At 32.6% G+C, this 25,695-nt stretch overlaps 4 protein-coding genes across 6 annotated transcripts; 3 read left to right on the forward strand and 1 right to left on the reverse strand.

The window, feature by feature from the left end:
• Nucleotides 1-2: 2 nt before the first annotated feature.
• LOC126686677 (uncharacterized) lies at nucleotides 3-3,928 on the forward strand. 3 transcript variants are annotated; one of them, XR_007643982.2, is made up of 4 exons: nucleotides 505-1,915; nucleotides 2,007-2,164; nucleotides 3,411-3,662; nucleotides 3,796-3,928. XR_007643982.2 is itself a non-coding variant. In XM_050380833.2 (3 exons), the coding sequence occupies exons 1-3, from the start codon at nucleotides 1,676-1,678 to the stop codon at nucleotides 3,490-3,492; spliced, it is 480 nt and encodes a 159-aa protein (XP_050236790.1). In that variant the 5' UTR covers nucleotides 505-1,675; the 3' UTR covers nucleotides 3,493-3,928. The 3 variants fall into 3 exon arrangements, 1 of the variants encoding a protein (XP_050236790.1); XM_050380833.2 differs by having other exon boundaries at nucleotides 3,411-3,928; XR_007643981.2 differs by lacking the exons at nucleotides 3,411-3,662; nucleotides 3,796-3,928 and having other exon boundaries at nucleotides 3-1,915; nucleotides 2,007-2,143.
• A 1,279-nt stretch (nucleotides 3,929-5,207) lies between these two features.
• On the reverse strand, nucleotides 5,208-7,732 carry LOC126664654 (30S ribosomal protein S5, chloroplastic). The gene is made up of 2 exons (XM_050357161.2): nucleotides 6,964-7,732; nucleotides 5,208-5,585 (listed from the first exon to the last, which is right to left on the reverse strand). Exons 1-2 carry the CDS (start codon nucleotides 7,641-7,643, stop codon nucleotides 5,336-5,338), a joined length of 930 nt encoding a protein of 309 aa, XP_050213118.1. The 5' UTR covers nucleotides 7,644-7,732; the 3' UTR covers nucleotides 5,208-5,335.
• A 1,648-nt stretch (nucleotides 7,733-9,380) lies between these two features.
• Nucleotides 9,381-10,567, forward strand: LOC126665189 (late embryogenesis abundant protein 14-like). Its single transcript, XM_050357912.2, has 2 exons — nucleotides 9,381-9,524; nucleotides 9,630-10,567. The coding sequence occupies exons 1-2, from the start codon at nucleotides 9,390-9,392 to the stop codon at nucleotides 10,314-10,316; spliced, it is 822 nt and encodes a 273-aa protein (XP_050213869.1). The 5' UTR covers nucleotides 9,381-9,389; the 3' UTR covers nucleotides 10,317-10,567.
• A 6,979-nt stretch (nucleotides 10,568-17,546) lies between these two features.
• Nucleotides 17,547-19,776, forward strand: LOC126665625 (dof zinc finger protein DOF1.4-like). Its single transcript, XM_050358466.2, has one exon. The coding sequence runs from the start codon at nucleotides 18,284-18,286 to the stop codon at nucleotides 19,211-19,213; it is 930 nt and encodes a 309-aa protein (XP_050214423.1). The 5' UTR covers nucleotides 17,547-18,283; the 3' UTR covers nucleotides 19,214-19,776.
• Nucleotides 19,777-25,695: the final 5,919 nt, after the last annotated feature.

Raw genomic sequence — 25,695 nt, forward strand, 5'->3', positions numbered from 1 at the left:
ATCTAAAACTCTCAAATTTGAATTCGAGTTTGACTCAAGAGTTTAAAAATGTAAAATTTTAATGCATTTAAATTCTTTTTCACTATAAAATATTGAATTAAACATACACTTAAAAGTAGAAGTATAAAAGTTAATATAGTAAAAACATATATCACTATTTTATTATGTGTTAAGAAGTTTACCCAAGGTGCGATGTTCTGTCGGGAAGTGTAGGCTATGCTCCGAGCTATTTTTGGCGAAGCTTACAAGAATCTATTGAGCTTCTTCGAGATGGCTTGGGATGGAGAGTTGGCAACGGGTTGGATATCTGCATTTGGAAGGATAACTGGTTGGGGTTTAGCCCTCTGAGTCGACCCTTGGTTATGAAGAATTTGGCTCCTGATGCCCGTGTTCAATGTCTGATAGATGAGGATAAGCTGGTTTGGCGAGAAGGGTTGATTCGGGAAACTTTTTTGGCTTTTGAAGCTGAGATGATCCTGGCCCTCCGGATAGACTGTTTTGGATGTACACAAAGGATGGACAGTATACGGTTAGATCTGGATACAAGATTGCTCAAAAAATTAAATGGCGAAGCCAAGAGAGCAGTGGTTCAGCAGGAAATTATTCAGCCATCTGGAAAGCTATTTGGAGATTACAAGTGATCCCCAAAGTGCAACACTTTATATGGAGAATTTGTTCAACCATCCTTCCGTGCTTTCAAGTATTGAGTAGTCGAGGTGTTGATTGTGATGTTTTATGTCCTAGATGTAGAACACATCCGGAGTCGATTCTTCACGCCCTTAAGGAGTGCAGCTGGGTTAGGGGTTTGTGGCTCGGGTCTCGTTTGGGAATTAGAACTGATTTGGTTCCGGCACCAAATATCACTGCTTGGATTGAAGGTATGATCAAGGTCTTGAGTAAAGCTGACTTAGCCTATTTTGCTTCAGTATTATGGCAGATTTGGTTCTCTAGAAATCTGTTAGTTCACGAGAGCAAAGACGAATGTCATGAGGTGATTTTGCAACGCTGTTCTGAGTGCGAGGCTGAAGCTGATTCAAGTGCGAAAGAGGCGAAGTCCGGGTCCATAACTGGGTGGTGTGCTCCTGCGCAAAATGTTCTGAAAATAAATACAGATATGGCTTTGATGGCAGACGGTACTAAAGCAGGTCCGGGTTTTGTTGTTCGGAATTCTGCAGGCCAGGTCATGGCTTCAGGGGGTAAGCGGATTAATTCTGTTCAGAGTGTTGCTATAGGTGAAGGGCTAGCCATTTACTTCAGCCTTATTACTGCTGCTGATTGCGGGTTTAAGGACGTGGAGGTTGAGAGCGATTCTCAATCAGTAATTCAACTGATACAGGGAGGACGCTTGGATACATCGCAGCTGGGGTTGGTGATTGAAGATATCCGTAGCTTATTTGCGCGCTTTCATAGTACTAGTTTTGTTTTCACTCGTCGAGAGAATAACAAAACCGCTCATTCAATTGCTAAATGGGCGTTAACTTGTGCGGATGTTATGGTGATGATGGAAGATGTTCCTATTCACATTAGGCCTTGTATTACCGAAGATATCGCTTCGGCTTTTGATAATTAATACAATGCTTCTTTGATGATCAAAAAAAAAAAAGAAGTTTGTTTAGGTTCGTGACTCTTACGAATCCCCTTAATTGATATTTGAAATCTGCTCGAGATAAAACTCATGTTGGCTGCACTGCAAAGGCATATACGGCACCGTTTTAAACGCATTAAGTCAACCCCCAAAATCATACACCTCAATTCAATTTCAATTAGGTCTTCTCCAACGTTTTTATTTCCTTCAAAAAGAAAAAACAATTCACAGATCCGATTCGAATCTTCGACAACAAAAATGGACAAGAAGGCAGAAGACATGTCATCAGCAGAAGCTGTGTTCTTAGGAGCTCTAGCTCCTGGTGTCAATGTTAGTGCCATTCCTTTTAATTTTTAAAATTTCTAAACTTAAAATTTGAAAAGCTTACGTCTTTATGAATTATGATCCTTAAAATTTTCAGGGTCCGACATGGAATACGCTAAAATCAGCATTTGTGTTACTGGGTGTGTCCCTTGCTGTAATGTTTGGCTTAGCATTCTCTTCAAGTGATGTTTGGTTGATTCTTCATGTTGGGTTTCTTGTTCTGATCACTTCCACACTCTTTTTGCTTCTTAGCTGGTAATTTCATTGAATTCTTTGCTCTTTTAATTGAATAATTGTTTGATGTTTTTGATTGGATTCGGAAACATGTAGGAAACTTGGCGTTTCAGTTTTTAACATAGAAAACCTTAAAATAACACTGTCTCACCGTGTGTCCAAGTGTCCCTCTTCCCCGTACCCAAGTTTTGTGCTACATAGCTGTTTTTATCTGAACAGGAAACATGTCGGAAACTTGGCGTTTCAGTTTTTAACATAGAAAACCTTAAAATAACACTGTCTCACCGTGTGTCCAAGTGTCCCTCTTCCCCGTACCCAAGTTTTGTGCTACATAGCTGTTTTTATCTGAACAGGCAACTGTATTGGCTTTATAAAATGCCTATCTCCTCGAATGAGTTTTCGTTAGCCATTCATTACTACACCCCAGCTCACGACTCTAGTCATTGTATTGTGCAGCCACCAGTGTGATGTTGTCTGTCTTACATTGCTTGGATGCACCACTTGTATAGTAGATAGAGTACTAAGAAGTAAAAACAGTATGAAGGTCCAGTTGCACCTTTTCTTTTCAACACCAAAAGGGCGGAAGGGCGGAAGGGATAACGAATCCCGGTTGATTTTATCATTTGATCTCTTTTTTGCTACGAAATGTATATAGAACAATAGCTATTTTTGGGATGGGTACCCAACTTCGTCATCATAGTACTCATCTATTGTATTTTGGCTATCCTTTCAAATAAAGACATTATTTCTTAAATCGTCATTACTGAAATTCGAGTCAAGAGCGTGTAGTTCGGTGAAGCGCATCCTTTACTACTAGGCTACCACCTGGACGGTATTGCACCTTGTGTCTTACAGTAGGACATTTAAACAACTTTTTGTAATTCTCTTGAAGAATGGACCATGAAGTCTCTTACTGTTAGAATCAACAATGGATAAGCTGTGTTATATACAAGCTAAGAGAAAACGGAACTTTCTCATGTATTCATTCGGGTTTTTCTTCCTAATTCTCTGCTAATATAAATGCTTAAATTCCATTTATAGAGAAAGGAGATGGATTAAAAGAAAAAAGAAATTCTGCGCACTTATTCACATATTGATTTAAGTTGTCAAACTAACCCATGGATTGAATTTGATTTGTTTTCTTATTTTGAGAATACAAAAGAAACAGAAGTAATATTAATGAGTATTAATCATATCTGAATGTGAATAATAGGAACATTTTAATTTGTACATCTCCTAAAGCAGAATTGTTTGAGTTTCCCTGCAGGTTTCTTTCTCAGACTGGTCTGGTTGCTGTCGAACATCAAATGCGAGAAATTGGATTGGTTCCAAATGATCATAAGGAATGAAAACAAAATCTATTGCTTTGTTAATATGTTTATGACAAGCAGAGATGAAAACAAAACACCCATCAACAGTCGAAAGAGCCGAAAGACTTTTACATTATTACTATTTGGTTACAACATATGATTCATTCAACCATAACAAATTGAGACGAAAAGATTTCACAAGCAGAAAGGTAATCACCAATCACCATAGCTCCTCGTTATGCTTTGAGAAGAATTTCCCGGCGTGCTTAATTGTGCCGATTCAATTAGTCATGTTTGTGTTCCTTCTCCTTATGTTTATCTTTTTTGGACTTGATGAAACAGAAACATGAGCAACAAGGAAACTGAAATAGGAACTTCATCTCTTTGATGCTGATTTTAATTGTTTGGAGATCTTTATGTATATAGAGGTTCAATACATGATTATTTTATTTATGGTATATCTTTTTGGATGCCATTCTTATCTCTATACATACAAATATGCTTAACTTCTCCATTTTCGTATTCATGGTAATGTATTTGTCTTCTGCTTTCTCAATTTTCCATGTGGCTACTTGCATGAGACAGGCCAAAGGAGAAAAGGAAATGTTTTAAAAAGTGAGTTTATTCTGTAATGCTTTCCTTCTAGAAAATGCATTCTCAAGCTAACATTAACAAAAGAAAGTAAATGGATTATCTTCCTTAAAAATCATAATTTGAGTGTTTTCCAGGGCCCCTTCAACAAGAACAAAATAATTTTAACTCAAACTTGAAAATATTTTTATTTATTATTGTATATCAATTTCAATGCGTTTATATTTTTATTTATTTTTTTTTTTATAAATTTGTGTTTATATTTCATGGTTGCATTTTAAACTATTTAAAAATGACTTGACCTTATTTAAAGAGTTATGAATTAAGTTGTTTATATGAATCCGTCTCACAAATTTAAGGATTGTGATGACCTTTTATATAAAACAAATCTTGTGTCTCATGCCGGAAATCAAATAAATATCAGCAAAGTCTTGATGGCTATTTTAGAGTCAAATAAATAGAAGTACAATTTGATCGACGGTTATATAATAAAATACATTAAAGTACAAAAAGAAAATTAATACAAATTATATCTATATTTTTCAATCTTGTTCCCATTTTATGATTACTTCAATTATAAATCAATGATTTGATCTTGAATGAATCTGATTCAAAAATATGAAAAATAAAATTTCATCAATAATAATTCAACTCTTTACTCTATTAATGTATTCGTGACAGATATACCTTGAAACCGCGTATCAGTTTGTGGATAGTAGAGTTACCCTGTCTGTTTGAATTTTATGTTACAGTTAATTGAGCTGTGGAATCCAGTTGATGGCAATAAAACTAAATTTGTTTCAGCACATATGGGGTTAGTTTCTGCACTGGCTGGTCCATTGAAAACTGAAAAGATTGAATCAGCAAGCCATGACTTGTGTGTCAAGTTATGGGAATGAGATTTTTTCTGCTGTAAACTCCTCCATGTCTGAGTATTAGCATTTCAAACCTATGGATTGTTTTTGAAAACCGCAAATTTCATTCTATCGAAATGTACAAGGAGCTGCTCGTATCATTGAAATACGTCAACCATTAACATCTTATGAATCAAAGAAAGAAAATCTGCAGCAAAAAGCCTTTCTGTTTTGCTTGCTTTCTGTATTTGTTTACAGTTTTGGAGTTTTGAAAAGCGGTTTTTATAAGCAGAAATTTCTTAATACACGTAAATGGAATTACAGATTTTTTTTAAACATGCCAATGCAGAATAAGAGTTAATTTCCTATTAACATGGAGTTTTCTAGTTGCATCTGAAAAAGAAAAGAAAACAAAAAATTAAGATGAAAAAAAGCAATTACTTCCATAATTCCTCCATTGGGATACCTCGCTCACGAGCAACATCGCGGAATTGCCTCATTTTCTGTACTGCAACAACAGTAGCTCTGGCATTGTTGAGGGCATTTTTACTTCCAATTTGCTTTCCCAAGGCGTTCTCAACACCTGCCATCTCAAGAACAATCCTCACAGCACCTCCCGCAATCACTCCCGTACCAGGTGAGGCGGGTCTAAGCATTACCTTTGCTGCCCCATAATCCCCATCAGACCTGCCATCAATTTACGCAGACAACTTAGTAGCGGCATATCAGTGGCAGCAGCTTAGTTTCTTTCTAAGCTCATCGGTAATTATAATATGATGAGTGAAACATCCACATTGAAAGAAATGCAAATGGTGCACTCAAATGCATAACGATGCTCATGCGTCACCGACTAAGCTATATACTTTGCCCTTACAAAATATAGCCATATCAATCAACTCTAGAATTCAGATTCTAACTTCTTTAAGAAATAACAGTAGCAAAAATAAATGGACTTATTTCATCAATTCAAGCTCTAATTTTTTAACTTGTTTATGCGCAGTCCAAGTAAATTAAAAAAGATCTCCTCATCAACTGCATTCTCTTATAAATATCTAATTAATCGAACAGCTCCAACAAATAACTTACTAATTTAACCATTATCCCTATGGATCTGACTTCAGCCTGCAATAACGCAGTGTTTTTTTAAGGTTCGCTTTCTTAGAATACGGTTGGGTAACTGAGAATTTTCCGACACTGCGTGGATCGAAATCAGGGTGTTCCAAGGTCTATATCAGCATATATGAATAGCAGATAATAAGCCTCTTGGGTCAAATTTGAAACAAATCAATACAATCTTCAGGGTCTAAGCTTTTTCGTTCAACCAAGATGAAGATCAGACACAAATGGCTCAATTATACCATGAAGCCACCCGCAACTAGCACTATTTGCTGAAAATGCCAAACATTGTAACTGTCACACTCTTAGGGCACTACTGATGACCTTACATAATCGCTGAGATGCTATCTTATTCTTTAACCAAACCTATAAATCCGCAGATTACCTTCTAAAACAAAACAACACAATGCCTACAAGACCCACACAGGTTAATAAAGTTATAAGGGGCAACTCGAAGAATCTCAGCTATAAGTAGATCAATAAAACCAACTCAACTGGATAAAAGTAATTCAACATTAAGAACTCCCCAGAATCCAATAATCACCACTTGCCCTAAAACCACAATCAAAGACTGAATGAACACACCTTAGAATTCATACAATTTACTTAAAACAAACACTACTCTTGTTCAGACAATTGATTCCATTATCTTCACAAAAACTTAGTCTCAAACCATGTAGCACAAGACACAATACGGCGAAACAGAACACTTGGACACGAACACGGCAAAACAATATGTAAAAAGTGAAGTTTCGTGTATGAAACGTCAAGTTCTCAACAAGTTCCCCAAACGGGAAACATTGATCGAACAAAGTCTCCGTGCTACTTTATCTCAAAAAACAGCTTGAACACATAAAAAGCAATGAACTTTAAAAATAAAAACACAAAGCAGTGAACTTTCCAATTACCCAAATACAAAACCAAACATTCCAATCCAAAAAACACATACCTATGAGGAAAAGTCGAGTATTTCGTCAAAGGAACAGAAATAATATTCCTCCTAGCATTAAGAGCAGATTTTTGAACAGCACCAATAACCTCCTTAGCTTTACCAACACCAACCCCAACATTCCCTTGCTTATCTCCGACAACAACAATTGCCCTAAAATGCAACTGCTTCCCTCCCTTAACAACCTTAGTAACTCTCCGAACTTGAATCACTCTCTCCTCAAACCCATCTCTAATCTTCTCCTTCTTACTCTTCGTCCCATACCCAGTTGCCTTCTTAAACTTCGAATCCATTACATACACGTCGTTGCCCAGAACACTCTCACCGCTGTAAGCAGCGCCGTACAGCTCCTCGTAAGCTTTAGAAATTTCCTCCTCGGTTTCCATGGGTTCTTCATCGAAAGCCGGTGGGTCGACGAAGTCGTCCGGTGGGGTTGGTGGGTCGAAAACGATGTCTTCTGAGTTGAAATTGTCGAAGAAAATTGTCTCGTATTCAGCGGTGGGTTTTGGTGCGTCGGTATCGGAGGTGGATTTTGTGGCGGTTGTGATGGGTTTTGGGGTGAATTTGGGGGAGAAGAAAATGTGTTTGATGGGTTTTAGAAGGGTAATGTTGGAAGTTTTGGTGGTGTGGAGGGAGAGGGATGAGAGTGAATATGTTAGTGTTGTGGATGTTGCTGCCATTGTTGATATGGGGAGAAGAGAGTGGAGAAGAGGGTGAGAGGTGACTGACTTATCCTCAAGAGAGGATATGTTGTGACAATGTGACTAAAAGGTCTTTGATTTTGGTGATGATGGAGGGTCATTTAGGGGTAAAGTTGGTATTTTTAATATTGTTGATTTGGTAAAGTTCTTTAAATTTGGGAATTAATTTGAACAAAGGATCAATTCATCCTTTAATTTGATACGAAATATTGAAAAAGTTCAAATTGGTGAAAGTGAATCAATTTAACCTTTCCTCTTCCAATCTTACCTCCGAGAGTTATACATACTCCCCATTAAAAAATGATAAAATAGTTCTTAGTATATTATCTTTCTTGAATTAGCGTTTAATGATTTTCAAGTATCAATCTAATCTATATAATTTTAACTTCCATGTATTATAAAAAAATTATTTGAAAATTTAGACCTTTTAGCAATTTTTCCATTTCATCTTCTAAACCAAATTTTATAACCTTGAATCCTAATTTTTAATCTTGTTGTTTGCAGCTGAATTCGCATTCTCTTGCGAACACAATCAGAAGGCAGAAGAACAACTTTGCCTCGTTGTTCAAACAATCTTTCGTTTATGGATTAATATCGATTATTAAGGAGTATAAGTGATCTAAAAAGTATGCTTGCCTGGCCGTCTTCGTTGCAACAAAGGCACCTCGTCCAAGCATTTCGTCGTACTCAGCAATGAACTAACAGCAACCACAACATAAATGATGGCATTGGAGAAGTGATGGAGAAGAAGCAGTGGTAGGACGACGACACGTGGTCGACGACAACATGTTGTGCTTTTAGGTCAATTTTAGTTTGGAATTAAGTTTAATTATATTTTTTTATGTATTAGTACTAGTTAGGATTAATAAGAGTTAATTAAACTTAATTGGAGTTTTAATTGTAATTTTTATGTATTAGTACTAGTTAGGATTAATAAGAGTTAATTAAAATTATTTAGAGTTTTAATTAAAATTAGGGGTGAAACCGATCTGGTTTGACATAGTTGTAGATTGAAATGATCCGATTTTACGAATTTAAACTTTTTTAATAATTAGTGCCAGATTGAGAGGGTAAAATGATCTTTTATTCAAATTAATTTATTATAAAAAATAATATGAGAATTTATGAATTTAAAACTTGTTCACGCTTCAAAATTCATCACTTAAGATCTCAATTTCTAAATTTAAAAGTTGAAATCTATCACTTTTTAAAAGTAATTGACTGTATTAACATTCAATTATTTTAAATATATTTTTGTAAGTTCATGATTTTACATTTAATTGATCTAAATTTATAAAGTTAATAAAATATATGAATTTAAAAAAAAAAATCAATTCAAAGAGCTCTTAAAGGAAACATCCACATTTTTAACGTGGGCCATGAGTCCATTAGAGCCAGAAATAGAACAAGACCGGACCATAAGAGCAGATAATGGGCCATTTATTTCACCTTCAGCCCAGGAAAGACCCAAATACTCAGTTCAGCGAATTTGCCCATTGCTGAAGTTAACTGAACAAACCCAGTTTTGAATTTTGCCGTTTCTCTTAAAAGAGAACGTGTGTTGAGCCAACCTCCTTACTTAAATATGGTAAAGCTCTTCACTACACGTAGCAACTTCTAGCTTACGTGTCACTCACATAAGCTGCCACCTTTCCTCTTACACCATTTATAATCAACACCAAGCACCAAATTAAAGAGCACAAAAAAAATAATTGAAGAATAACAATGGCAGCATTTTCAATAACCAAGAACATCATCTTCAACCTCTCAAAAACCTTCCCAAATTCCCCTTCTCTGTTTCCCGGGTCTACCCATAATGTCTCTCGGGTCTGCTTCACCTCCGCCTCTAAGCACAACCGGGTAGCTAGCTTAAAACATATATATATATATATATATATATATATATGAAGTTGGCTTATATTTTACGGTTTTGAATTTTTCTATTTTGTATATTTGTGGTTTCAGGACAGAAATGCAGAGAATGATAATGATTTATCGGATGTGGCGAGAGAAACGACCAAGGAAGGCGCTGAAAGAGCGAGAGCACGAGCAGAGCAGGCTATGGAAAAATCGGAGGATATGAAAGAAAAGGCTAAAGAACGAGCGGGTGATATGAAAGAAAAGGCGAAAGGATACGCCCACGAAACTAAAGAGAGTGCGAAAGAGACGGCGAAAGAGACTAAAGAGAAAGCGGAAGATTATGCGTATCATGCGAAAGAGAAGGCTAAAGAAGGGAAAGAGAGGGTTGCTGATACTGCACATGATGTGAAGGAAAAGACGAAAGAGAAGGCTGAAGAGGGGAAAGAGAGAGTTGCAGATACTGCACATGATGTGAAGGAAAAGGCGAAAGATTACGCTGGTGCAGCTTCTGAAAAGGCGAGAGATGGGGCGATTAAGGTGGTGGAAACGGTGGGGAGCGTAGGAGATAAAGCGAAGGAGACGATGAAAGGTGCTTGGGATGCTGCGAAGAATACTACTCATAAGATTAAGGAGACAGTGGTCGGAAAAGATGATACCAGTAGCGGCACCAGCAGCAGTGAGAGCGACGAGGATGATTATGGTAAACGAGGGAAAGCGATGGATGAAGATGTGGTGGATTTGAGACGGAAAGCCGGTGGAGGAGAGAACCTTGATTTCAATAAGAAGGATTGAGGGATGAGTTTTGCTTTGATCTTTCTTCTTTGTTGTGTTCCAACACATAAGTAAATTACATGTTAATTGAGTATTTTCTTTATTCTCAGTTTGCTGGAGCAAGTGATCAATATATTTCGGTATTTTGGTTACTTGATTGAAGCCTATGCATACAGTACTAAGTTTCATAATTCTAGTGTTGCTTCGCTGCCAAAAAGGATTGTGAGTCATAATGTTTTTTCTAAATAACTTGGTTGAAATGTTCAGACAGAATTGCTTATTACGGTTTCTTTTTAGTTTTGAAGTAATTAAGCAATTGACATTTGATTTAACGACTGCTCATTATTTGATTTTGAGGATAAATCTTGATTGTAAAAGAATCCGAGTTTGTTTTGATTTTGCTCAATTATCTAGCTCAACTCAAATTCACTGGATGATTTAGTTACCTAAAGAGGAATAGCGACCCAAAAAATGTTTGGTAGGCCTTCATGCCAGCTAAAAAAATGTCAAATGGAAGAAGCATATGCAAATAAATCAGTAATTCTAAAATAAATGCAGGAACTTTTTTGTGCTTATTGGACTATAATTGTTTAAAACGATGATCAAATAACAACAAAATATGAATTAGTTATCGAGCCCATTTTTTATAAAATGAATACTAAATTATATGTTTTTTTTTGTCGAAACTAAATTATATGTAGTTATATAATAATTGGTAGTTTAGCAAAATATCTAAAATACTAGGCTAATAATCATCGATGGTCTTCGACCTTTGTTCTAAGCTTCCGTAAACTTCCTATACTTTTAAAAGTTTCCCTAAACCCTCCAACCTTTATGGCGGCGCTCATTCACGGTACTTATGGATGAAAATACCCCTAAGCGCCGTCTTTTTTTTGCGGCTACAATTCTAAAAAGCAAAATAAAAAGACGGCGCCACGTGTCATTTGACATGTGGTAAAATATCTAAAAAATTGAAAAACCCAAAACACCCTTACAACTATTAAAATTTAATTAAAATAAAAATAAAAAATCAAAGCAAATCAACTCATTCAAATCACTGAATTATCAAAACCGAACCGCCACAACCGAACCCGCCTCCGGTCATCTTCTCAGGTGAGAAAACGACCAAACTCGTCGTCTTCTCAGCTGAGAAGACGACCGTCTTCTCAGCTGAGAAGACGAGCAACAGCTCGTCTTCTCAAAAGTGGAGAAGACGAGTTGCTGCTCATCTTCCCAACCGTCTTCTGCACATCTGTTCTTGGAGAACAGATTCAGATCTATTCTCCAAGAACAAATTCCGATGGGTCGGTGGCGGGTGGTGGTCGGCGGCGGGTGCGGTGAGTGGTTCGGGTTGGTGGGCGGATTGACCGTGGGTTGGGTTTGATTAAGTAAATTTGATTTGATTTAATTTTTTAGGGGGTATTTTACGTGTTTCAATTTTGTTTTGACATAAATGACGTGTCAATTAACATGTGGCGTCACTATTTGTTTTTTTCCAAAAAAAAGACAACCAAAAGGGTAGTTTCGTCTATAAGGGCCGTGAATGGCGCCGCCATAAAGGTTGGGGGGGTTTAGGGAAGCTTTTGAAAGTATAGGGGATTTACGGAAGTTTAGGGTAAAAGTCGAGGACCGTCGGTGATTATTAGCCAAAATACTAAAAATATTTGTAAAATTTAACTCATAAACTGAAAGTTTGCTAACGTATCTAAAAACTTTAAATATTTATTTTTTTACTCTGCAGTTTCAAACAGTTGCAAACAGTTTCAAAAAATACAATTTGAAACCGTTTTAGAAAATTTTTTGCCTACAGTTTCAAACAGAGTTTCAAACGGTTAAAAAAAATACAATTTGAAACTATTTTATAAACCGTTTTAAAAACAGTCTATAATAGGATTTCAAACGGTTTATAACGGTTTATTAAAAAATATTTTGAAACCGTTTTTAAAAACAGTTTCAAATACAGTTTCAAACGGTTTCTAAAAAACAGTTTCAAATACAGTTTCAAACAATTTACAGAATATTTTTACAAATTTTCAGAGTAAAAAAATAAATTTTCAGAAAAAAAAATAAACAAATAAATTTTCAAAAACAGAATATTTTTACAAATATTTTTAAAAAACGGAGTATTTTCTGCAATTTCCCTACAATAATTACAAATTACTATGTTGACTGAAGTTCGGGTTGAATAAAAATTACTTGGGCTCTAAATTAGTATGTAGAATTGTAGCTCATCTTGTATTAGGCTAGGCACTTAGGGCTCATTAACATTTCGTCCATCTTTGACAATTAAAAAAGTCTAATTACTTAAAAATATCTAGTTTTAATATACAGTCTCACTTTTTAAGACTGTAACTCTATTCTGATTTTGATAAATACAATATATTTTAATTAGGGCTTTTTACATAAACATCTAATATTTGCAAAAATATATCTTTTATACGGGTAAGAGTTTTCAATATGAAAACTACCATCCACGCTGGAGATTATTACTTTTATACGGATAAAATATATTTTCTACTCCAAGTCAAATCCTCATAAACCAAATATTTTTCTCTCTCCTCAATTTTCTCTCTCCTTTTTCTCTCTCAACTCACCTTCCGCTGTTCCATTTCCATCGTTTCTCTTCCATTGTTCCACCTCCGTCGTTCCACCTCCATCGTTCTGCCTCCGCCGTTCCGTCTTCGTCTCGCCGTCATCTTTCTTTTATCATTTTAATTTCAGATTTGAATTTTTTTGTTCTTTTTTTTTATTTTCATATCTGTAATTTGTTAATTTTTTACTGTTTTTTCACCATTAAACATGTATAAAAGAGTATTTTTAGAGAATCTAATACTCATTTCATGTTATGTAGAATAATTTTGTGATTTTATGGAATAAAATTATGTTATTTCTGCATTTTTCTTGTGTTTCTGCGTTTTTTTTAATTCTGCAGAACGATTTGTTGATGATGATTGATTGCTGAATTATTATAATATCACAGTGTTTTTGATTTTATGTTGACTTTATGTTGATATTATGTTGCTATCAACTGAATTTTTTTTTTATTTTAACATTGGCAAATAAAATAATATTGTCTGTGAAATAAACTAAAAAATTAAATTAAATTAGATTGAGACTAGATAATGATATGGTGAGACAAATAACGAAGTTGAATTATTGTAATGATATAGTGTTGACATTGTGTTAATTTTCGGTTGATATTTTGTTAATTTTAACATTTGTGAAAAAAAAAATGATGTTAAATTATTATGGTGTTACAATGTTAATCTTATGTTGATATTGCGTTAATATTATGTTGATATTTAGTTAATTTTATCATCAACGAAAAAAAAAACACATTATATGTGAAAATAAAATAAAAAAATTGAAATTAAATTGAAAAAATGTTGAAAAATAAAAATTAGTATAAAAAAGATTGAAAAATTTGAATCAGTTAGTTTATTACATATGTTGATATCAACATAACATCAACACAAGATCAACATTATAACATTATAATAATTCAATATCATTATTGTTTTTTTTTCACCAATGTTAAAATCAACAAAATATTAACCGAAAATCAACACAATTTCAACATTGTAACATTATAATAATTCACCATCTTTATTTGTCTTCTTTCCCAATGCTAACATATCATTATCTAGTCTCAGTTAAATTTTTATTTTTTTAGTTTATTTCACGGACATCATTATCTTATTTGTCAATATTAAAATCAATAAATATCAACCGATTATCAACATAAAATTAACATAAAATCGACAACACTGAAACATTACAATAATTTTATCAATCTACCATTATCAACAAATCGTGCTGCAGAATTAAAAAAACGCAGAAATATAACCAAACATAGTAAAACTGCAGAAATAACATATTTTCATTACATAAAATCATAAAATTATTTTATGTACATGAAAATTATTATTACATTCCTTAAAGATAATATTTACACATGTTTAATGGTAAAAGAATTACTGTGACTTAAAAACAGTTAATAAAACAATTTCTAGATCTGAAAATGAAAAAGAAGAATAAGAAGAACGGTGAATCTTTTCGTTTCAAAATCGGATCATATGCCTTTAAAAAACTTTTTAAAATCGTTAAAAACTTCTGATATCTATTATTCCTTCCGACAATAAACTCCGGTTCAGATCTGAAAAAGAAAACACAAAAATAAGAAAACGGCGGCGGAAACGAAGGCGGCAGTGGAGCGGCACTGAGACTTGATGAAGAGCGACGACTATCAGAAGAAGAAATCGTGTGGAGAAGAAGAAAAGAAACCGCTATTTTCAGAGAAAAAAGAAAAAGAAACCGCCAATTCAGAGTTAAGAGAAGGAAGTTCGTAAAAAAGAGAAGAATTTAAAATTCTAGGTCAACAAAGTAATAAAATCCGGTATGAAAAGTAAAGAAATTGTTTGGCCCGTATAAAAGATATTGGGCTGAAAAAATCCGTAAAACATATAAAAAGCCCTTTTAATTATTGACAATTATTTAAAAGGTCATTTTTTTTCTCATTTATAATTAAATTGTTTAATTTCGTTGATTGTAGTCTAGTTTCTGTTTAAAAGGAAAGCTGGACTATGAATGGAAAAATTTTAAAACTGAAGCATTTTTTTCTATGAATATACCAAATTGGCTATAATTGAAATTTAATAATCAAAATTAGCATAATTTAATGTTTTTGAAAGGGTAGATCATAAATTTATTTATTTTTAAATATGAGATATCTATAAGCATTTATATCAGAAAACTAATACTGGAAATGAAAGGAAGAGTCGTCCTCGAATTATTTCCACATTTAAAACAATATTTGTATACTCCTTTTTATTTCGTCATACTACATATAGATGATGATGGAACTAAATAAATACAACCTTTTCTAAGGGTAAGTAAATATTAATTAAAACAAAATTAACCATAATTCGGTTAATCTGGTCGGTTTAGTTCAACTTATATAAAAAAAATTATTTGATTCAAATTAAGGTTTTTAAAAATTTATTGAATCGAATCAACCGGATATTTTTTATGATTGCTCTTTATATTTTAACATAAATGAGCCAGGTAATTTGATGAGTTTTTGATTTTATACATCTAAAATTATTATAATTCGGCTAGTTTTATAGCGATTAATTTGGACGATTGCCGATTCAGTTAAAAAGTTAAAAAATTAAGAAAAATTGATAAATCCAATATAGATAATTCGATTCGATTTTAACAGAAACGACCAAATGTTGTACTCTAACAACTACAAGGAAACACCCTCACCCTCACCCTCACCCTCACATCATCAACAACAAAATAAGAAAGAAAGAAATGTTTTGTAGCGGTTGTCCGCAAGGTGTTGGGAGATAATATGATATGACTGTGAAGATAGAGGAGCAGTTGTAACGGATATATGGGCGTCATTCCTCACGTAGCTCTCTTCCATCTTCAATACTAACTAATACACAATGTCTAGTGCTAATTCTATATATCTTGTAATTTTAGAACCTCAATGAATGTACTCCGTGCAAGAAAAAAAACCCATCAATTTTTTTTTTGAATAAAGGATAAAAAAAACCCTCTCAACTTGACATGAAGGATCAATTACATCCAAAGTCATATAAATAGGTCAAAAAAGTCCAATAGTTGCAAAAATGGATCAAACCACCCTCCTAAACTATGCAAAAACCGGATTAAATAACCCCTCCATTCATTGGAAACCACTCCATTCCGACCAATGACCGCTGCGAATTTATCGAAAACCGCCGATAATTTTTTGTTAAATTCTATCCTCCTCCTCTTTTGAAGAGCAGATCTGCTCCTCGCCGAAGGAGCATCTCGTTGAGGAGCAACAACAATTTGAAAATTTTAAAAAATTATAAGGGCTATTTTGAACTTTTATCAGAAGAGTGTGTTTCGTATGCGGTGTGAGAGTGAGCGAGGGAGCATGAGGGTCGTGTTTGACCCGGTTTATAGTTGTGGATTTTTTTTGATCCAGTTACATGATCTTGGGCCTATTTTGATATTTCGTGTCTAGTTCGGAGAGTTTTTTAATCCTTTGTTTCACTTTATTTAATATATGATCTATTTTTAAGGTTTGTTGTCCTATCCATTTTCAACTTAATAAATCATTTCAAAGAACATGACAAAGGTTTTTTAAATTTTTAAATTTGAGTTATTTGGCCTCTTTTTTTTAGATTTGTTATTTAATAGATATATTATATTTTTCATTGTGGTCTCTCCAAATTAATTTAATTGGTCACAAATGCGTTTTATGGTTAATGTAACACACACTGTTTTTTTTATAACATATCCGGTTATATGTATATTTAAATTCGGTTTCAACCCATTTCATGGTAAGTGTAATATACACTCTCTTTTTTTATAAAATTTTAAAATTAATTAGAAATGAAAACCAAATAACATTAAAAAAACAAAAGGAAACATACATAAATAAAATTTGAAAGCATACATTTATGATAGATTTAACCTAAAATCAATTCTAATCGACGGTAAAAATAAAAGAATAAATTATTATGAGGCTCTCTATAGTTGTCATAATTAACATTTTATGTTCTTTTATTTAAAAATTAAACGATTTAATTTTTTAATAAAAAAGAGTAAAATTTAATTTATGATAAATATGAGGAGTCTTATAGTAATTTTTTTAAAATAGAAATAGCCCTTAACTCTCCAATTCCAGTTTGGTTAGGACTTGGGAGTTTCTAATACAATTTGCTTCGCTAACTGTCAAAAACACCCAGGCTAGGTAGCTATATGAATCTATATCTACTCATATATATGTACATGCACATGTATTTTTCTGTACCAAAATTCCATGTGTTCTTCTAATTTCACTGAATTGTTACCTAATCAAATAGTAGTACACATCAACTTAGTTTATCTAGTGCTGCCAAAATTGAATCCTGGCTCATAATTTATTGAGTAAAATTTTCATTTGGTGCTTTAATTTATAATTTACAGTAATAATTCACTCTTAATTATTTTCAATTAAAAATAATATTTTTAGATATTCTACTATTGATTTAAAAATAAAAAATATTATTTTTAATTGATAAAAAAAATTGTATATGAATTATATAAATTTGAATGGCAAAATGAAAGATCAAATTGACTCTTTATTCGTAATTTATCAGTAAATGATAAAGAGAATTGCATGGTTCGAATGGAATATTAGATCAAATAAAATTCAAGACAATTAGAGGATATGAATGTCATTTTATAGTGAATGAAGGTTCGAAGTAGAAGTTATCAAGAATGGGCGTCCAATGCCAAAACGGCACAAAACAGTGATGTCATAAAGAACAGAAAGAAGAAGAAGAAGAACCATTAAATTAAACAAAATCAAATACTAGAAGATTGTAGACAGAGAAACACCTTTACATAGTGGAAACACAGAGAAACTCAAAAGAAAAAAAAAAGTAGCCAAATTCTGACACATACACCACCACCGCCCACCACCTTCCACCGCCTCTTTACACCTCACTCCTCCGCTCGAGTAAGCAAGTTCTTGATCGGATCTCTGAACTCAAGTTTTTTTTTAATATGTTTCTTGATTCTTGCTTCAAGATTAAGACATCGGTAAGTTTTGTTTTGTGCTGACCAAACCGTACATACAGTTAAGTACTTGTGTTGTAATATTGGTATTTGATATCTACATATGGTGTTTTGTTGGACATGTATAGATATGGTTAAAAGAATGGAATGAAAATCTTGGTGGATTTTGAGATATGGAGTGATTGATTTTGCATTTGGTATTATTTGGTCAATTTTAATTAATATGAGAGATGCAGACCGTGGTTTGTGATGGTTGTGGGTGGACATGCACCCGGTAAAACTCAAAACCGCCGTTGTTTTTTAACTCTTTAATTACTACTCAAATTTTCCCCTTCAAAAACCCTGCATGCAGACCAAATTATAATCCTAACCCAAGAACAAAAAAGAGCTTATTTCTTTGACTTTTTCAACTAAACACAGTCAGTATGCAGCAAGATCAAGATTTGATGAAGCAGAATAATCAAGATCGGAGAATGAAAGCTATGATTCAAGGAGAAAATCAGAGTCAAAATCAGCAGCAGCCGCAAAAATGTCCTCGGTGTGACTCACTGAATACAAAGTTTTGTTATTACAATAACTATAGTTTATCTCAGCCGCGTTATTTTTGTAAGAGTTGTAGACGTTACTGGACTCAAGGCGGAACCCTAAGGAACGTCCCGGTTGGCGGTGGTTGCCGGAGAGGTAAGCGGGTGAAAACGTCATCTTCTTCGTCAACGGCTAATAATATTAACAACCCATCTTCTTCTTCTAGTGAGAATAATTCTAGGGCTCAGTCTTTGGTGACCTCAACTCAGAATATGATCGCAAATTCATTTAACAAAGAATCCGCGGCTGGTTCTGGAATTTCTTCAGTAGGGTCTTATAATTATTCTGCTGGTGGTTTTTTGATGAATTCTTTAGCTAATATTCAGTCTTTGAATAACCAGCCACCGTCTCAGTCTAATTTCAGTCTGAGTCATCAGTCTTTGAATCTTGCCGGTGGAGAATTTGGCGCTGGTACTTCAAATTTGAGTCTTCTGCATGGGTTTAACGCTGTTCTTCCACCTTATGGATCACAACAGATTCAACAGCCGAGGCAATTCTACCATATGGGCTCTCATCATGATCAACAACAGCAGCGAAATTGGCAGCATCAGCAAGCAGCAGGGTTTTTGAGGAGCAACAATATTTTAAACCCTACCACAACATTATCTGATAGTAATGCTTTGTGGAGTACTGTCAGTACCAGCACCACAACCGGCAACAACACTAACAGCAACAACACAACCGCCATTGGCGGTGGCGGTGGCTCTTTTGGTTTGAATTCAGCTGATCAGTGGCATCATGATCTGCCAGGTTATGGTCCTCCACCATAATTTCTTCTTTATCAGAAAGTTTTAAACGTACAGACAGCTGCATGACTCTTTTTTTAAGTCATTATTTTAAAAAGCTGGTTTTTGTTTACAGTTTTATCAGAAATGGATTCATTCGGTGAATTGTTTGAGCTGGGGATTGGGGAAAAAATGGTGTAATTTGTATATGCAAATGCAAGAATGTGGGCACTGGTTTTTGTGCTTATATCGTATAGAAAAAGAAATTTCTGGGTTGGGTTAGGTTTGATTTGAAGTTTAAACTTTTTGATTTGTTTGGTTGAACTTAATTTGCTTTAGTTCTCTTTAGTCTTTATTGTTTTGCTTTTTTGTTATTAAAAGATGTTCCCCAGCTTTATCATATTTCAAAGTTTTTAATGACATTCAAAAGCATAGTTTATAGGCTTTAATTTTTAGTTTTGTTTGAGATTAAATAGGGTTTTGTGATTAAAGGGTGCATGAGATAGTGGAGCTGATGTATCTGCAACTGCTAAAGTTGTTCGACAAGACGCTTTGTTTTTGTGCATGTGGGTGACTGAGCTTATATATATAAAGATGTTTTTAGCCTATATTTTAATCTCCTTATTTCTCATTGATGATAAAAAAAAAATTAAAATAATTTATATCCATAATTTTAGATATTTTATCATATATTTTTTAAAAAATAATTTGAGTATCTTAGTCCATCCAATTTCATATTGAAATAATTACTACATTTTATAAAATTTTCACTTTTTTTTTTCAGTAAAGGAAGGGTTAAATGAGTTTTAAATGAGGATAACCTATTTTAAATAGATCTAAATTGAAGGATAAACATATTGTGATAAGTTCTAAAAGTGATGGATCGGAATGTCGGAATATTTGATAAAATGTTCAAAAATTTAGATGTAAAAGAAACATTTTGCCATAAAATGAATGTCTATTTGCACTAAAAGGCTTTAAATTTATCTAATTTAACGATTTAAGCTCCACGTTAGAAAATCATAAATTATGTTTTAATCTTTCATTTTTTTGGCAATTTGTGATGCAAACTCAGTAACATTGTATAGTAAAAAAAACGATACTGCATTATGACCAAATTTGTCGAACAATGAAAAGTGTGGCTATCATTTAGCAATTTTTAAACATGGAGCTTAAATTGCCAAAATATGTAAAATTGAAGCATTTTAGTACAGAAAATCCCAAAAACAGAAACACTATCATAAAATCCCGGTCATTTATGGTTTGTGCAAATGCAGTTCCTTCGTCAGCAAGGCTAAACCAATTGTTATAGTAGTTGGCTATCTAATTGCCTTAATGTTTTGGCATTTTGTCCTCTGTCGTATAGCATAAACGACATTAGTGAGAATGTTTCTTGTGACACTCCATCGTTCTCAGGCTTTACAGTTGAATGCGTTTTTAATAGTAAAATTTTGAAGTTGGCCCTACAAAGGAACAATAGGAAAGAAACAGAAGGAATTGCGTATTAATTAGTTGGGAATTACAGGTCAAACCAAAGCACCAAAAGCATTAATGTCAAAATTAAACAAGACCACTTTTCTAATATGACTATTTAAAATTTGACTCATACTTGCTACTCATACTTGCTTAATAGGTGACCTTTTTAGAGCAAACTGTCAATCATTTTTTAGAACTTGTGTCTCGTAGTCTAATAAATTTATTTAAATTTTTTTAGTCAATTGAATTATCAAATTTATTTTCCAGTCAAATAAGTCATTTTTAATTTGTTTAGTTAATTGTGCACCTTCCCCCAATGCAGCCACCTTGGGCGAACTTGAACACCTTGTCTTAATACTAATTTCGTTATTTTCGGTGAATTTTGTTTTCTATGGACATATTTGAACTTTTAGGTTTTATTTAATTTAAGCCAATGACAAAAAAAAGGCCAATTTTTTTATGAAAGTTTCACAAAAATCTAAAAACCTTTCAATTTTATTCAATTTGTCCTGAAAGACATGATATCGTTTCAATAATGTCCAATTATGTAATTTTGCTCATGTGGCATGTGTGCGCAATAAAAGCAAAATTATGTAGTTGGACATAATTGAAACGAAATCATGCGTTTTAAACAAATTGGATAAAATTGAAAAGTTTATACTTTTGTAAACCTTTCATAAAAGATTTGGGTTTTTTATGTAATCATTTGGCCTTAAATTTATAAAAATTTGAAAAGAATTAATTTATAAGTATGAGTGAACCCAACTAAGTCTTAATCACGTTTTAGTTTGTAGATAAAAAACTGGCCAAACTTACTTTTAGATCCTTGTATTTCTAAAAATTTATTTATTTGATTTTTAAAATTTTATCTTTATCTAGTTCTTATTTCGTTTATTTAGAATTTTTAAGTTCATTTTTTTACTAAAAAGGAGTGTCCATTATAATCCCCGTAAAACAGATTGAAACCGAATTTAAATGTCTACCGAATTCGACACATTAGTAAGATCGTCACATCATCAAGGACCAGATAAATAGAAATGTTATATGATCCTATTGCATAACGAAAAACTAAAAATCAAATAGATAATCAAAAATTCAAAAGCATAAAAATCTTTTATTATTTTTAACGTAGAAATTGTTAATCACTTAACTGATAACGAGTGCCACGTTCACAACTTTTGTCTATAAAATGATTCATTAAATAAAAAAGGTATAATAAGAGGCCTATTGAACAATAAGTATCAAATAAATTGAAAAAAAAAAATATAAAGAGCTTTACATAGGTTTAACCTAAAATTTAGTCGGCTTTGGCCCGATCGGAATCCACTCAGATAAATTATAACCTATTAATACTAGTGGAGGTGGAGATGAAGGTGGTGCTGTGATTTACGGGCAAAGCAAATCTTTGGTCTGCCACGATGAGATATATGTGGGCAGAGAATAAAAATAGGGTACATATGGGTTTCCTTGGGATAAACCCATCACTACTAAAAGAGAAAAAAAATTAAATCGATTGAATTGGTCGTTACTCGGTTGGTTTGGTTAAAATCGATAAATATATAAGAAAAATATAAAAATAAAAATAATCTTTTGGTTTATTCAGTTGGTTCAGTTAATTTGAATAACAAAATTCCAACTCGAACCGACAATTAAAAATCAATTTTTTTATATTAAAATCAAACCAATATAACTTAAGTTTATAATCAAACCAAATTGATCGAAAACCGTCGGTTTGATTGGTTCTGCTTACCCGTTTTTTTCTCACCCCTATTTCATCTTCCACATTCAAATGGTAGTTTGATTAGAGAAATGCCAATGCATGGATAAAATATCCAGTGTCTACCTTTAACACCACATCAACATCTAATTGATGTTCAATTGAGGGACCTATCTCCTCTCTTTTTAAAGGCAAAACATATTGATTATTAAGCTTTCTTTGTTTATTCAGTATTTTCTTAAAATATTTACTTTTATCAAACTTTACAGAGCAAATTACTTTAGGTCCCTCACGTTCGTTATAATTTACAGTTTGGTGTCCGTTATTTGAAAATCAAACGATTTGGTATCTCAGTTTTGATTTTATAAACTATAAGACCTTTCTGTTAAATATAGGTAATAAATCGTTAACGAAATAAAATATGAGGTACCAAATCGTTTGAAAATGAGGTACCAAATCGTTTACACAATTGAAACTAAAGTACCAAATCGCTTATATAATTGAAATTGAGGTACCATATTGTTATATAATTGAAACTGAGGTACCAAATTGCTTGAAAATAAATTTCAAATTTTTAACGGAACTAACAAAAGGTTCTTATAGTTTATAAAATTAAAACTGAGATTGCAAATTATTTGATTTTCAAATAAGGGATATCAAACTGTGAATTATGAAAAACGTAAGGGGTGTTACAGTGATTTGCTCAACTTTATGTCCAATTTATTTCAAATTTTAAGTCCTCTCTTGGACTGAGAATATGTATCACACCGGCCATAAAATGTATGTAAAACCAAATTTAAATGTTCATTTAATTAGGTATGGACATAGACATATTAAATATAAAAAAAATTAAGAAATTATATAAAATAAAAATATAAAAATATAAAATTTGTTGATCAGTTAAATTAATTAATCACTTAACATACGACGTGATAATAATCTTGTTATTTAACAATGACTGAGCAACACACTTTTAATTTATATTCTTAAATAATTATTAAATGGAAAAAAAATTGATAATAGTAATTTTTTTTAAAAGAACAAATAAATAAAAATCTTAAAATGCATTTTAAGGTTAATGTCAAAAAAATCATGAATTTTAAATGTTTTTTCATTTTAATCATACAGCTTAAATTTTGTCATTTTCATACACGACCTATCATTTTTTTTTTCAAATTCATATATAGTGTCGAAGTGGCATTTATTTATTGGTGTAAAATGACTTCCACCTTAACGACTTACAACAATAAAGCCATTATAGCTCAGCGTCGAATATGAATTTAAAAAAGTCATAATTTGTGCATGAAAATAATAAAATTTAAACTACGTGATTTAAATAAAAAAACATATAAAATTCGTGATTTTATTTGATATTATCTTTTTTTTTATGATTAAGCCGTTTTTAAAGCATAAATAATAAGTGGAGGGCCCTTACGGGGATATCGCCACATCATTTCCTCAATTTGGTTTCACTTTTTTTTTCTAATTTGTGTTAATCTTATTAAATTTTGTGGACATTATTAACTTTTTGTTGCTATCATTTTGATTAGCGTTATAGTGTAATGACAAATCACACAAGCAATACTATCATTAGGCTCCCTTTTCTTGGCTCCTTACAGTGAAATCAAACATAGTTTCTGTGGACTGTACCCACGTGTGTGTGTTTTCCATATCCAAAGATTTGAAGTTTTTCAGTTTAGAAATAAGAGAGCTGACTTTGAAGCAAAATTACTAAATTGTTTCAAATTAATTCATTTCAATTTGGCCAAATGTTGTAAAAAGGCCAAATCTTTCACAAAAGTCTTTACCTTTCAATTTTATCGATTTTGGCCAAAAACTGATTATTTGGTTTCACAAAAGTCCCGACCTTTCAATTTTATCGATTTTGGCCAAAAATGGATTATTTGGTTTCACAAAAGTCCTGACTTTTCAATATTTGGCATGCCACATAGGCGCCATATAGGCGTCATAAAAGCAAACTGAAATCAAATTGAGAGTTGGCCACAATTGAAACCAAATAATTTATTTTTGGCCAAAATCGATAAAATTGAAAGGTCGGGACTTTTGTAAAACTTTTATAAAAGGTTTGGCCTTTTTACAACATTTGGCCTTTCAATTTCTATACATCTTTCTAACCTTTTTCAGAAAAATAAATACTATTTTATAATTTGGAAAGGGTGATTTTTTACTTTATATTTTTATTTTGTACTATTTATCTTTTATATTTAATTTTAAAAAAGTTATATAAATTTAAAATTTTTGTGCTCGCAATAGATATAAAAAAAAGAGTTGGTTTTATTTGTCACAAATAAATAAAATCGACATATTATATTATCATAAATTATTTGTAAGAATATTTTTTTTTTGGTCAAAAAATATGGATATATAACATTATTTTGCCAATTTAAAAATTCAAAAAATAATTTTAATTATTTTTAATTCGTCGAGGTTCACTTTTGGGCATAAGCTGGGTTTGGAACATTAGTTGGGGTCGATCGCAACCAGAGACACTAATTGGGATAAGGGTTTAGGACCTCGATTATGGTCAAGATTTGAGACCAATAATTAGAATTGGGTATTGAAACTTGAGTTGGGGTCGAATTTAGTTCAAATTCGAGTGGGGTTGAATTTATACCCACCCAAATTAGAGTCGGATCGTGAACCTTAATTGGGGTTGGAATTAGAATTATATGTTTGATTCGAAGTTAAAATCTAGGATAAAATCAAAATTCCGAATCGGGATCAAACTCAGACTAGAGATAAATTTTAGGTGACGTGACAAAACGATTTGTCACTTCATTTTTTTATTTTTTGGTTATAATTTTCATTTTCTATTCGTCCAAATAAATAATATATGAAATTAATCATTAATCATTCTTTTTTCATATAAATTTCCACTTACAATCCATATCTTGAATCGTACAAAATCTCAAAAATGAACTAGTGCTTGGTTTCTTGCCTTATAAAATAGAGAACTAGTGAAGACTCAATTGAAGAATGAGTTTTGACTAGGTAGAAGAGGAGGGGACCTAATAAGTGAAGTCGCTTTTATTTGAGGTTGCTTGGAAATGAAGAGTGGACTCCATAATATATATTGAGAGACATTTTTCTATCTATTTTGCAAGATTTAGTGGGCAAGAGGATGTGTCACACATCACCACCCCCAATACTAGATTCATGATTTGGTTTATATAGGAACGATTTGGTTGAGGTTATAATTCAATATCTTAATAAAGATTTATTATGTAGTCGGTGGGTTTTAATTTAGTGAAAAACAATCATATTAAGATTTCTCATTTAATATTCATCAAAAAAAAAGATTTCTCATTTAATT

This window comes from Mercurialis annua, linkage group LG1-X, assembly GCF_937616625.2.
Source record: "Mercurialis annua linkage group LG1-X, ddMerAnnu1.2, whole genome shotgun sequence".
Classification (NCBI taxonomy): domain Eukaryota; kingdom Viridiplantae; phylum Streptophyta; class Magnoliopsida; order Malpighiales; family Euphorbiaceae; genus Mercurialis; species Mercurialis annua.